Genomic DNA, 13,382 nt, shown 5'->3' on the forward strand with positions numbered 1-13,382 from the left:
CCGGCTGTCCCTGGCCCCGTCCCTGGCCCCGTCCCTGGCCCCGTCCCTTACATTCATTGCATTTCAGATCTTTCAACCATGGAGGCTCAGCGTCACAAAGTGGGCATTACCTATGGAACGCCTACTCCTCCAGACTGACACCCACCCATCAAGGCATCTTGTTATTTGCATAACTCCTCCCACTGCTTTCATCAGGGCTAAGGGCTCCTGAGAGGCGTACTAAGGCAGGGTGCTGTGATGTTTTCAGGAAGCTAAGTACAGCACCCTGCCGTCCCCTCCCACCAGCCATGATCTGCCTGCATTGTTTAGGGAACCATAGGGGCCCAGCCATGAGGTCTGAAATACTGCTTGTAATTTAATTTTAAATGTTATTAAAATGTTAACAAGGAGGGAGGGGCAAGGGAAGGCAAAATATAAGCAGATAAAAGTTCAGCTTTGAGATGGACTTCCAGTTGGAGCTTTTACGGGCCGGACTATCACCCCATCCCCAATCCCCACTGCTGTCACATGGGGTCCAGCAGATTCTACACATCAGACACTTCCAGCTGTTTATGATGCTTGCACGCCCGGGTTTCATCTGCTGGACCCCATGTGCCCAGCCCACTGCGCCCTGTAATAACAATGGTACAACGGGTGAGAACGAGTGGCGGAGGTGGTGGGTGAAAGTGAAAGTAAGAAGTGACAGCTGCTTTAACCCCTTGGCTCATGCCAAGCAGCCATGTCTAAGACTTGCCGATGAGACTTCCCTGCTAAGGGTTAACGTAGCCGAACACAATACGTGATACGCATCTCAGAAACACGCAACCGAAAATCAGCTTCCTACGCACCCCTCCGGGAAAACACTCAGTAAACAGATACAATGTCACAAACAATTTTCTCTGTCTCTCGGAACGCCGTACGAACAGATGTTTCCGTTACCTTCCAGCTCTCCGCTAGATGGCGCCGCGGGCGGGAACGCTCCGACTTTTCCTAAGAAAGCCTTGATGCCGGGGCCTTCCAGAGATCCTGCCGAGGCATTCTTGGGCTCTGCTTCTTCCGGGGCCTTAAACGGGTTCACCTTGGGTTTGGGGGGCACCACGGGTGCAAACTTCTTGGGCTGGTTGTAGAAGGAGGGCGTCGAAATGTTGATGGTGAAGGAGGAGGTCATGCGGGTGGCTGGGGCGGCTGGGTCCATCGTGATGATGCCTTTGAGCCTGCCTCCTCTCGCTCTCGTCTCTCTCTCTCTCTCTGGCTGCGTCTGTCTCTCTCTCTGTTTCCATGGCAATATTCCCGGGGGTTTCTGCACAGCTCAGCACTTATTCCAGGCCCTCTCCTTATGAGGCTGCCCAGAGCAGAGGATTGTGGTCCTGGATCGGAGAGAGGGGACACCAGCCCGCCGCCTAACCCTAATAGATGCCAATAATGAAGCATGGCTGTCTGCATGTTAATGTCAGGGCCTGCTTACTTCTTATTTATAAAGAAACATATGCCGTAGGGTTGTACAAAGTAGTACAGAAGCCCCGGGAGTTAATTATCTATACCAGGACAGATGCAGCTCATTGAAATCCCATCATGTAGTAGTTACTTAGGCCCCGTTCGCACGGAGCGGTTTAACGCACGATTTCCGTTGCGAAATCGCGCATATTTCGGCACGATATCGCTCTATGTAGTTGTCCAATGCATTTCAATGGAGCTGTTCACAGCTCACTGTCGCATGACCCTTTTTTTCCGCAGATGTCGCTCGGTCCGGCTCCAATAGACTATGGTGTCGCACAAAATCGCACATCACTTTGTCACGCGATAGCGTGCTACAGAAGGGTCACTTTTGCACTGCAAAAAATGGAAGGAAAGAATGAGGCCACATCAAGATCGCTGTTGATTGGTTACAGCCCAATGTAGCAGCGACGAAGTCCCACCCAAAAAAACGCGCTAAAATGTGCACTGTCGCTCAGTAACGCGTAATGTAGCTCAAAGCTGCTCAGCATAAAAACGCGCGATACCCATGTCGCTCAGTGTGAATGGGGTCTAAAAGTTTATGTAAACTCTCGCAATAATTTGCTTAACAGCTTTGTATTATACAAATTGCCTCAGGGCTGGTTTCCAAATTGGGGCAACAGTGGTTTGTGCTAGAGTAATATGTATTGCTGTAGTCTCAATCTGAAGCTAATGTGACATGGTGACAACGCAGGAGCACAATTGAGAGACATGGACAGAGCGTTATCACACTAGATGGTCTCATATGCAGGGACGCAAATACAGACAGTAAAATGCGTCTGTATTAGCAGCACCCGGGACATAAAATTGCAGCAGCTGGGGCTCCCATGTGCCTCATATACAGCATCTTACACAGTATGCCCATACACCTGTATTTGTGTCCATACGCATGAGCCCCATCAGCAAGTGTCGGATCAAGGACCGTATGGCAGGATCAGCAGGAATTATCTTAATAAAAGCCGTTATTCAAAATATTAAAATAACTCTTTAAAGTGCTTTTCACTCACCTCATAGTTCTAGCGGACCTGTGATAATGAAACTGTCACAGGTCGGCTCAGTAGATCGGGAGGAGAGCGAACACATGCCGGCGTTCGCTCACCTCTCGATCCTGTCACGGCTCTCTGCCGTGGCAGGGGAGGGGCTGGATTCCCCCCTCCCCGATCCGCCAGCGCTGACTGGCGGAACGGACGGAGGAGGGGGCGGGTACAGCTGGCTCTGCTTCTAGATAGGCAGAGCCGGTTTTCAGTCACGCTGCTGGACGGATCCTGGCACAATTGTCGGGATCCGCTTCAGCTGCGGCGCCTCAGTATACCGCGAGCTACGGCTCGGAACGCATTCTGTCAGCGTACGAGTACAGACACCCGCACCGACGTGCAGGGCGGGTGAGCGTAGGGCGGCGTACGGCCGCGTAGTCCCATAGAGAAGGACAGGGGCTGTGTACTAATCACACGCAGCACTTGTCCTTCCCGGGAGCGGCCCGATACAGCCGTGCACGCAGCACGGAGCTGTACGTGCCGACCGATTCCAGTGTGAATGAGGCCTAAAAAAACAGTAACATGATACACCTTATAAGAGGTTTTAGCGATTGGTTTCTACTTAATTAGGGGCCCTTTACATCCTATTGTTTGAAGCACCATATGCCGTGGCCCTGTACAATGTAGACGTCCTAAATGTTCATCTATCGGGACAGCTCCAGCTCGCCACATCCCATAATAATATTACATTTCTTTAACTAAGGAATACTTTGTTTATATTTGAAAAGCATTGTTTCTATTTGTTTAGTGTTTGGTTTGACTTCTTTTTCAACACCTCAAAATAAAGCTTTAGTCTTAAAGTGACACTAAACTCAGGAGCTAAATCTTAATAAATGCATTCAAGTACCTCCAGGGGCGTCCCGAGGCTGGGCGACCGGGTGTCACCCCGCCGTAACATCATCGCGCCTGTGCGGACGTCTTATTGACGCCTGCCAGCGGCCATCTTGGTGATGGACGCCGGCAGAGAGAGGAGGGGACGTTCACCCAGCGGCATGAGGTATGCCGCCGGGTCCCCTCCTCTCTCGTGACACTGTCGGGCTCTCGGTCCGTAACCGAGTGCCCGACTTTTCATAGGGGGCAACACCAAAATGACTGTCATTTTGGTGTCACCCCTCCAATGGTGGCATCCGGGTGCGGGCCGCACCCCCCTTGTGATGCCACTGAGTACCTCAACTATGAACAACAATGGATCTTATTTGTGTATCACTCGGCTGTAGATCCTCCAATCATCTCTGAATTGGTGCTGACACCGTCCTTCCTTCTGGAGGGGGGCTACGTCTGTTCCCTGTGTGTGTTGTAAAGTAGTCACGGCTCTAAGCTCACTTCCGGATGGACTACAATCTCATGTTTAGTTCACTGATTTGTATTGAGATTGTAGTCCATCCCGGGGGGGGGTGGGGGAGCTTGGAGCGGTGACTACTTTACAACACACACAGGGACCATGGGGAACAGAAGTAGCCCCCCTCCAGAAGGAAGGACAGTGTCAGCACCAATTCAGAGAGGATTTGAGGATCTGGAGTTTGTAGACACCTCACCGTTATACCGATATGATCTTGCTGAACATGCCATTCAAAAACCATGGACATGGACACATCCCTTTTTTTGAGACTAAAACAGCTAGACATGTGCGATTTATTTCGTTCCGAATCAAAAGTCGGACGCATTTTCCAACATTCGGACACCCGGACCAAATTTTCAGTCCCAATGCATCCGAATGTGTCCGAATCCGAATTTTGGTCAAAAAAAATTAAACTGAATGGACATGTGACTTTTCTGGCCAATCAGATGTGTTTTTCTGTTTAATGCATCCGAATGGGTCTGAAAACGAATTTTCGTTACGACATCATAGGAGCCATATACAGTATATACTATATACATGTAATACTAAAGCTGAGGCTCCCAGACCCGAATGGCATTCGGTAACTCCGGAATGCAATATGGAAATTCGGATCCTGAATGCCATTCGGGTCTGGGAGTCTCAGCTTTAGTATTAATATCTGTGGATGGTTTTCGGTGGTATTCGCAACGAATATTCGTAAACTCATCCGAAACGAACGAAAATTCGCATTTCGTCCGAATCCGAAACGAGAACCGAATTGAATTTGGGATCCGAACCCCGAAATAACGAAATATCCGAACCGATCTGAATTTTTCCACAGCTTACATGTCTAATAAACAGCCTCCACTCCTCTAGGAAGATCTTCCACAAGATTTTGTAGTGTGTGCCCATTGCGCCAAAAGGAATTCTGTGAGGTCAGGAGCAGATGTTGGGTGAGAAGACCTGGCTCCAAATTCACCCAAATGTGTTCAGTAGGGTTGAAGTCTGTGGAGGCCACTCAAGTTCCTCCTCACCAAACTCATCACACCAGGTCTTTGTGGAGTTGGCTTTGTGCACGTGGGGGGCACCATCATGCTGGAACAGAAAAGAGTCTTCACCAAATTGTTGTCACAAGGCTGGAAGTGCACAATTGTCTACAATGTCCTTGTATACTATAGCATATGCGATACCCTTTAGTGAACTCCATCATTTTGAGGGGTGTCCACAAACCTGGGCCCATTTAATAGGTGTTGGTGGTCAGGGGTTCCATGTAGTTTTGGCCAGATACTGTATGCAGAACTACATGGATGTCATCCTGTCACGGCTCTCTGCCGTGACAGGGGAGGGGCTGGATTCCCCTCTCCCCGCTCCGATCCGCCAGCGCTGACTGGCGGAACGGACGGGGGAGGGGGCGGGTACAGCTGGCTCTGCCTCTAGATAGGCAGAGCCAGCTGTCACTCACGCAGTTGGGCGGATCTCGACATCGATGTCGGGATCCGCTCCGGCGTCTCAGTATACCGCGAGCTACAGCTACAGTATACTGAGCCTAGGGTGACGGGAGGACGCTAGTTTGTGTCCTCCCGTTACCCTAAGGAGAACTATGGGGAAAAGCCCTGACCCCATAGTTCTCCTTTAATCAATGGATCTAAAGCCTTATATAGTGTGCTGCTGGGACTTAGCTATGAGCCGTGATTGGGCAAAGTCATCATGACTTTGCCCAATCATGGCTCTGCCCAATCATGGCTCTAACAGAGTACTGACCTGAGGTCAGGTGCAAGCCTTTACCCAATTAGAGCTTCAGAAGGCGCATTGCCGCGCGGGATGTTGCGCGGTTGAACAGACCGTGAACATCCCACAAAGTTCGTGCGTTCAGCGAACGCTCGAACTAGCGAACATACAGCCCATCCCTAGTATCTATAAGAACAACGTTGGATAAGATCTTGGTGGCATCTAGAGAACATACTTCTGTGCTAGAGCGAGGGAGTGCTGGAGAGTTAAACTGAAGGGAAAGGCGGCTGAGACAATTGTGTGTGGGGGGTGATTGCAGGATGAGGGTGACAGCTCAGAGAAAAGACAGATGCAGGAGGGAGCGGTGACAGCAGGGAGTGGGTGCAGCATGGTGGATCCGTGGGAGGTGGGGGGCGCTCAGAGAAGGGAGCAATGACAGCAATGAGGAGGAATGACAATGACGTGATGGAGCTACGACAATGGGGAGAGTGAGGTGACCATACAAGCAGAGTGATGGGACCCAGCAATGACGCCGTGACGGGACTTGGAAGCCAGAGCTCCGACAGTAACAAGGGAGAGTGAAGGATGAGCTGTGATACGCAATGACGGAGCATTCAATAAACCCAAGATAAGGACAGCAACACCCAGTGCATGTGACATGGCATCCCCGGCAATGTGGCACCGTAGTTTTATCTCTAGTGGGACATGCCAGGGGTGCCACCATTGTAGGCGTGACACCAAAATGACTGACAGTCCTTTTGGTGTCACCCCCTCTGAAAAGTCGGGCACTCGGTCATTGACCGAGACCCCCGACATTGTCAGGAGAGAGGAGGGGACCGGACGGCATACCTCAACCTTCCGGGTGAACGCCCCCTCCTCTCTCTGCCAGCGTCCATTACCAAGATGGTTGCCGGCATGCGTCAATAAGATGAACGCACATGCGCAACGACGTCATTGCGCACGCGCGTGGCGACATCAGACTCATGCGCGATGACATCACGGCGGGGTGTCACCCGGCCTCGGGACACCCCTGGCTCTAGGGACTGGTCTAGGGGAAAGCTGGGATTGCTGGTTTTGGCGAGTTTATCTAGCGGCGGCACCCTGTGTAGCCGTTGCACATAAGTGCACATCTGTGGTGTGATGTCATCACGCATGTAAGGTGATGTACTTCACTGCCGACAGCCATCTTGGTGAGGAATGCCAGCAAAGAGAGGAGGGGGATGTTGACCTGGACCAGGTATGCCGCTGAGTCCCCGACATTAAAGAGAGGGTAACACCAAAATGACAGTCAGTCGTTTTGGAGTCACCCCCTCTGATGTCACCGGGTGCGAGCCGCAACCCCCTTGTGACGCCACTGAGTATATCTCTGTTATTTTAGCTCCTTGGCAAAATGAGCACTTAACCCTTTGCAGTGCAGGGGTAGCCACACTGCAAGGGTGAAGATTTTATTTGCCTGGAGTTCTTCTTTAAAACGATACCTGCTATGATGATCCTTGTTCAAGCACTTCCTGTCATGGGGTGACAACGGTTTCCCCAATTGTGCTCCTGCGTTGTCACCACGTTACATGCGTCCCCGATTGAAGACTACAGGCGGTTGTGCCGACACCCAGTGCTCAAGCACAGACTGCCGTTCTACTGGGATGCTGGCCCAGAGCAGAGATGTGCAGCGGACACTGGAGTGAGTGCATGTAGACAGGAAGTGGCTGGTGGAGATCAGCAGCACTGAGATGGGAAATTGGACAAAAGGTGAAGCGTGTTCATGAAATAAAAGGCAATTGTCGATGATGCGCCGCGCGTCAGCAAACTAAACGTCATCCCATCAGGGTTTAAATAAACTTCACCCATTACATCATGTAATGACACCAGGCGGCCCTTCCTGCTCAGCCCTTCGCAGGATATCAGGACGTGCACGGGAATGGTCTTGCTCAATATCTACAGAACAAAGGCAAGTAAGGACCTGCACCAAAGTCTGTTACCATCTGTGCTATGTTCAGAGTTCACCTGGAGGGGATATTTTTTTTTGACTCAAGTAAACAGGAGGTCTTGTCACTCTGGACAGGGAGTGACTGTGCCGGACGTCGGCGCGTTGACCCAATCATGAATACGTCAGTGACGCGGCAGTGAGACGGAGATGTGATAAGAGAATTATTGAGACGGGCGCAGCCGCTGCAACGTCAGCTTCAGGAATACATAGATGTCACAGGGAAACCTTGAGACAAGACCAGTCATCCTGCATAAGGAGAGAGAGCAGCAGTGACCGGTCTTTATTACAGGAGGGGGCGGAGACAAGACCAGTCACCCTGCACAAGGATAGAGAGCAGCAGTGACCGGTCTTTATTGCAGGAGGGGGCGGAGACAAGACCAGTCATCCTGCATAAGGAGAGAGCGCAGCAGTGAGCGGTCTTTATTACAGGAGGGGGCGGAGACAAGACCAGTCACCCTGCACAAGGAGAGAGCAGCAGTGACTGGTCTAGAAAGGGGGCGACCATGCATTCACTATGCCGGGTGGCCTCTCTGACCAAAAGAAGGGCACAGGAGGTCGAGGGGGCAACCATGCATTGACTATGAAAGGTTTCAATGGGCCTATTAGAGGGTCCCCACCCTTCTAGGCTGATGGGGGTCACCATGATCATTTTTTTTATTGACTCATCTAATGGAATAAGGAAGCCATACGGATGACAAAAGTCAAAAGACCAGAACAATTACCAAAAAGTTCAAAAATCATTGGTGTTGGGCTTTGGTTTGCCTCTTCCAGCACCGGTCCAGTGGTCCGTCACTGTGCCGGGTGGCCTCTCTGACCAAAAGAAGGGTACAGGAGGTCAGTGAGGTGCCAACCATGCATTCTCTATGAAGGGGTTTCAATGGGCCTACTAGAGGGTCCCTTCTAGGCATCCAGTGGGCTCAGGAAGATGTGGGTGGGCTCGGTCACACAATAACGCATGGTATCGCACAGAAGATGCGCTTTGCGGTTGGTTGCCATTCCATGTTACTTGCATCCCAAAGCATCTACAGTGCAACCCACCGGTATTATAGGACACCAGAATCTCTGTGCCTTGCGCTGTACTGAAAACAAACATGAAGGCGGGGCCTATACCCTAATAATTGGGCTGCTTAGCGCAGCAAGCCTCGACGCACGAATCCGCAAGCATTGCCGCGCACGGCGTTGCAGGGTGAAGGAAGCACAATGGTCTGTCCCATAGGCTGGGTTGATAAGACAGGCACAGAGTACAAGGGGGAGAAGAGACAGCCCTGCATATTGTACAGGGGAGAAAAGAGACATTCCTGCTTACTGTACAGGGGAAACGAGACAGCCCAGGCACAGAGAACAAGGGAGGAGAAGAGACAGCCCAGGCACAGAGTACAAGGGGGGAGAAGAGCCAGCCCAGGCACAGAGTACAGGGGGGAGAAGAGACAACCCAGGCACAGAGTACAGGGGGGAGAAGAGACAACCCAGGCACAGAGTACAGGGGGGAGAAGAGACAACCCAGGCACAGAGTACAGGGGGGAGAAGAGACAACCCAGGCACAGAGTACAGGGGGGAGAAGAGACAACCCAGGCACAGAGTACAGGGGGGAGAAGAGACAACCCAGGCACAGAGTACAGGGGGGAGAAGAGACAACCCAGGCACAGAGTACAGGGGGGAGAAGAGACAACCCAGGCACAGAGTACAGGGGGGAGAAGAGACAACCCAGGCACAGAGTACAGGGGGGAGAAGAGACAACCCAGGCACAGAGTACAGGGGGGAGAAGAGACAACCCAGGCACAGAGTACAGGGGGGAGAAGAGACAACCCAGGCACAGAGTACAGGGGGGAGAAGAGACAACCCAGGCACAGAGTACAGGGGGGAGAAGAGACAACCCAGGCACAGAGTACAGGGGGGAGAAGAGACAACCCAGGCACAGAGTACAGGGGGGAGAAGAGACAACCCAGGCACAGAGTACAGGGGGGAGAAGAGACAACCCAGGCACAGAGTACAGGGGGGAGAAGAGACAACCCAGGCACAGAGTACAGGGGGGAGAAGAGACAACCCAGGCACAGAGTACAGGGGGGAGAAGAGACAACCCAGGCACAGAGTACAGGGGGGAGAAGAGACAACCCAGGCACAGAGTACAGGGGGGAGAAGAGACAACCCAGGCACAGAGTACAGGGGGGAGAAGAGACAACCCAGGCACAGAGTACAGGGGGGAGAAGAGACAACCCAGGCACAGAGTACAGGGGGGAGAAGAGACAACCCAGGCACAGAGTACAAGGGGGGAGAAGAGACAGCCCAGGCACAGAGTACAAGGTGGGAGAAGAGACAGCCCAGGCACAGAGTACAAAGGGGGAGAAGAGACAGCCCAGCATATTGTACAGGGGAAAAAGAGACAGCCCTGCATACTGTACAGGGGAAAAGAGGCAGCCCAGGCACAGAGTACAATGGGGGAGAAAAGACAGCCCAGGCACAGAGTACAAGGGGGGAGAAAAGACAGCCCTGCATATTGTACATGGGAGAAAAGAGACATTCCTGCTTACTGTACAGGGGAAAAGAGACAGCCCAGGCACAGAGTACAAGGGGAGAAGAGACAGCCATGCATACTGTACAGGGGAGAAGAGACAGCCATGCATATTGTACAGGGGAGAAGAGACAGCCCTGCTTACTGTACAGGGGAAAAGAGACAGCCCTGCATACTGTACAGGGGAAAAGAGACAGCCCTGCATACTGTACAGGGGGGAAAGAGACAGCTCTCACACAATAGGCCCTGGAAGAAACCACTTCATATACTATATCAAGGAAAGAGACAGCCCTGCATATTGTACAGGGGAAAAGAGACAGCCCTGCATATTGTGCAGGGGAAAAAGAGACAGCCCTGCTTACTGTACAGGTAAAAAAAAGAGACATTCCTGCTTACTGTACAGTGGGAAAAGAGACAGCCCTCACACAATAGGACCTGGAAGAGACCACTTCATATACTAAAGCAAGGAAAGAGACAGCCCTGCATACAAGTCATGAAATAGACTGTATGTTGTAATTGGAATGAGACACCTTTAATTGCAACTATTACTATAATATGGCCGATGAGCGCTCTGTACATGAAGAGACATGAGACAGCCCTCCTATTGGGTTGGAAAAGACACAGCCTTGTATAATCTACAATAGCAATTTTAAAGAGACATCACATTGTATCTAGAGGAACAGGAAAAGAGACATTCCTGCACACCAGGCATAGAGACAGCTCTGCATACTTCCTGCTAGTTTAAGAGACATCCCCGGCCAACATTATTACAGAAGTAACAGAATAAGGAAGAAGTATGTGCCAAGACATTGAGGTAAAAAGAGACAGCCCTGTACAGGAGGCAGAGACCTTCCGCAGGGGAAAGAGACAGCCCTGTACAGGAGGCAGAGACCCTCTCCAGGGGAAAGAGACAGCCCTGTACAGGAGGCAGAGACCCTCTCCAGGGGAAAGAGACAACCCTGTACAGGAGGCAGATACCTTCCCCAGGAAAAAGAGACAGCCCTGTACAGGAGGCAGAGACCCTCTCCAGGGGAAAGAGACAACCCTGTACAGGAGGCAGATACCTTCCCCAGGAAAAAGAGACAGCCCTGTACAGGAGGCAGAGACCCTCTCCAGGAGAAAGAGACAGCCCTGTACAGGAGGCAGAGACCTTCTTCAGGGGAAAGAGACAGCCAGCTACAGGGTGTGGAATAGGAAAAAAAGAGACTGCTGTGTGCTCTCATGTATCAACAGGCAGTCATTTTTTGGTAGAAAAAGAGACATCTCCCCTCCTTCCCCAATGATGTCTCATTATATTAATTCTATTCCACAGCCCGGCTACATTAATAAATGCACAGCAGAAAAGAGACATCACAGCAAGGAAAAGGGACAGCTACAATGAGACATCTGTGAACATGATTGTGCAAGGAAGGAAGAAAATCAGAGACAGCAAATAGAAGGAGACAAGGAGGGGAGAACAAAAGAGACAGCTAGGGATAGAGATGTACAATGAAAGACAGCTGAGGGTGCAGGACAGGAAGAGAGTCCATGAGACCAAGAGAAGGACAGGAAGAGACAGCCTATGAGATCAAGAGGACAGGAAGAGACAGCCTATGAGATCAAGAGAAGGACAGGAAGAGACAGCCTATGAGATCAGGAGAAGGACAGGAAGAGACAGCCTATGAGATCAGGAGAAGGACAGGAAGAGACAGCCTATGAGATCAGGAGAAGGACAGGAAGAGACAGTCTATGAGATCAGGAAGAGACAGTCTATGAGATCAGGAGAAGGACAGGAAGAGACAGTCTATGAGACGGCACAGGAAGGAAATAGAACACAATGTACAATATATATGACACAGAAATCTCTCGGAGGATAATATTTTGATTGTCGGTTACATTGTATCCCCTTCACTCCGTGTCCCCGGATCTCCCCCTAGGATTGGGGACACAGGAAGTTCCTCCCGGTTAGGTGGGATTCAGATTGTACTGTGCACTCTATGAGACCCCCTGAAATCACTGGGATCCAAGAGACAGCCATCAGAATCACAAAAGGGAGAGAGATCACCATGCAAAGAGACATCCCCAGATGTGGCAGAGGTCTACAATGAGCCTTTTTTCCCGATCCAGAGACACAGAGGATCAGGACCCCGAAGGGAGGACAGAGACAAAAGAGACAGCTGGGAGGGGGGATTTCTGGAATTGGGCAGAAATAAAAGAGACATCAGAGTGCTTAGGGCAGCCAGGCATGAGACAGCACCGCGCCCAGCCTAGGGACCCCCCACCCCCAGCACAGCACACAGACACACACACAGAGATTGCCTCTTACCTCTGAATAGCAGAGACTGACTGTTCCCTGGGAGGCAGAGACTGCCAGAGAGTGCCTGAGACTGCCCAGGGGGTGTGGAGGGGGCGGGGCCACACAATGACTGCTCGCTGTGTCACACTATTGGCATGCACTGTGCTCACATGCTAGGTGTGCAGGACTGTCTCTGCCTCTACCTGCTGCTGCTGTGCATGTCTCTGTGTCTGCTGCTTATAGTCTCTGACTGTGCATGTCTCTTTATAACTGCACATCTCTCTCTCTATCTATGATTGTCTGAGCATTTCTCTTTCTGTCTGTCTCTGCACAGGTCTCTTTCTGTCTGTCTGTCTCTGCACAGGTCTCTTTCTGTATGTCTGTCTCTGCACAGGTCTCTTTCTGTCTGTCTCTGCATGTCTGTCTCTGCACAGGTCTCTTTCTGTCTGTCTCTGCATGTCTGTCTCTGCACATGTCTCTTTCTGTATGTCTGTCTCTGCACAGGTCTCTTTCTGTATGGCTGTCTCTGCACATGTCTATTTCTTCATGGCTGTCTCTGCGCATGTCTATTTCTTCATGGCTGTCTCTGCACATGTCTATTTCTTCATGGCTGTCTCTGCACAGGTCTATTTCTTCATGGCTGTCTCTGCACATGTCTATTTCTTCATGGCTGTCTCTGCACAGGTCTATTTCTTCATGGCTGTCTCTGCACAGGTCTATTTCTTCATGGCTGTCTCTGCACGTGTCTATTTCTTCATGGCTGTCTCTGCACGTGTCTCTTTCTGCATGGCTGTGTCTTCACGTGTCTCTTTCTGCATGGCTGTGTCTTCACGGGTCTCTTTCCTCATGGCTGTCTCTGCTTTTGTCTCTTTCTGCATGGCTGTCTCTGCTTGTATCTCTTTCTGCATGGCTGTCTCTGCACGTGTCTCTTTCCTCATGGCTGTCTCTGCACGTGTCTCTTTCCTCATGGCTGTCTCTGCTTGTGTCTCTTTCTGCATGGCTGTCTCTTCACGTGTCTCTTTCTGCATGGCTGTCTCTTCACGTGTCTCTTTCTGCATGGC

At 51.2% G+C, this 13,382-nt stretch overlaps 1 protein-coding gene across 2 annotated transcripts in view; it reads right to left on the minus strand.

Moving 5' to 3' along the window:
- ZYX (zyxin) overlaps positions 1-12,514 on the minus strand; it is a 32,918-nt gene extending 20,404 nt beyond the window's left edge. The window contains exons 1-2 of one of the 2 annotated variants that reach the window (XM_018553835.1): positions 12,510-12,514; positions 919-1,185 (exon numbers count right to left, since the gene is read on the minus strand). In XM_018553835.1, the coding sequence (XP_018409337.1) occupies positions 919-1,174 (256 nt within the window). In that variant the 5' untranslated portion in view covers positions 1,175-1,185; positions 12,510-12,514. Of the gene's footprint in view, positions 1-918; positions 1,186-12,351; positions 12,414-12,509 lie in introns of those variants that run through there. The other variant, XM_018553834.1, reaches the window with a different exon arrangement.
- Positions 12,515-13,382: the final 868 nt, after the last annotated feature.

Source organism: Nanorana parkeri, unplaced genomic scaffold (assembly GCF_000935625.1).
Source record: "Nanorana parkeri isolate BGI_ZX_2015 unplaced genomic scaffold, ASM93562v1 scaffold130, whole genome shotgun sequence".
NCBI lineage: Eukaryota > Metazoa > Chordata > Amphibia > Anura > Dicroglossidae > Nanorana > Nanorana parkeri.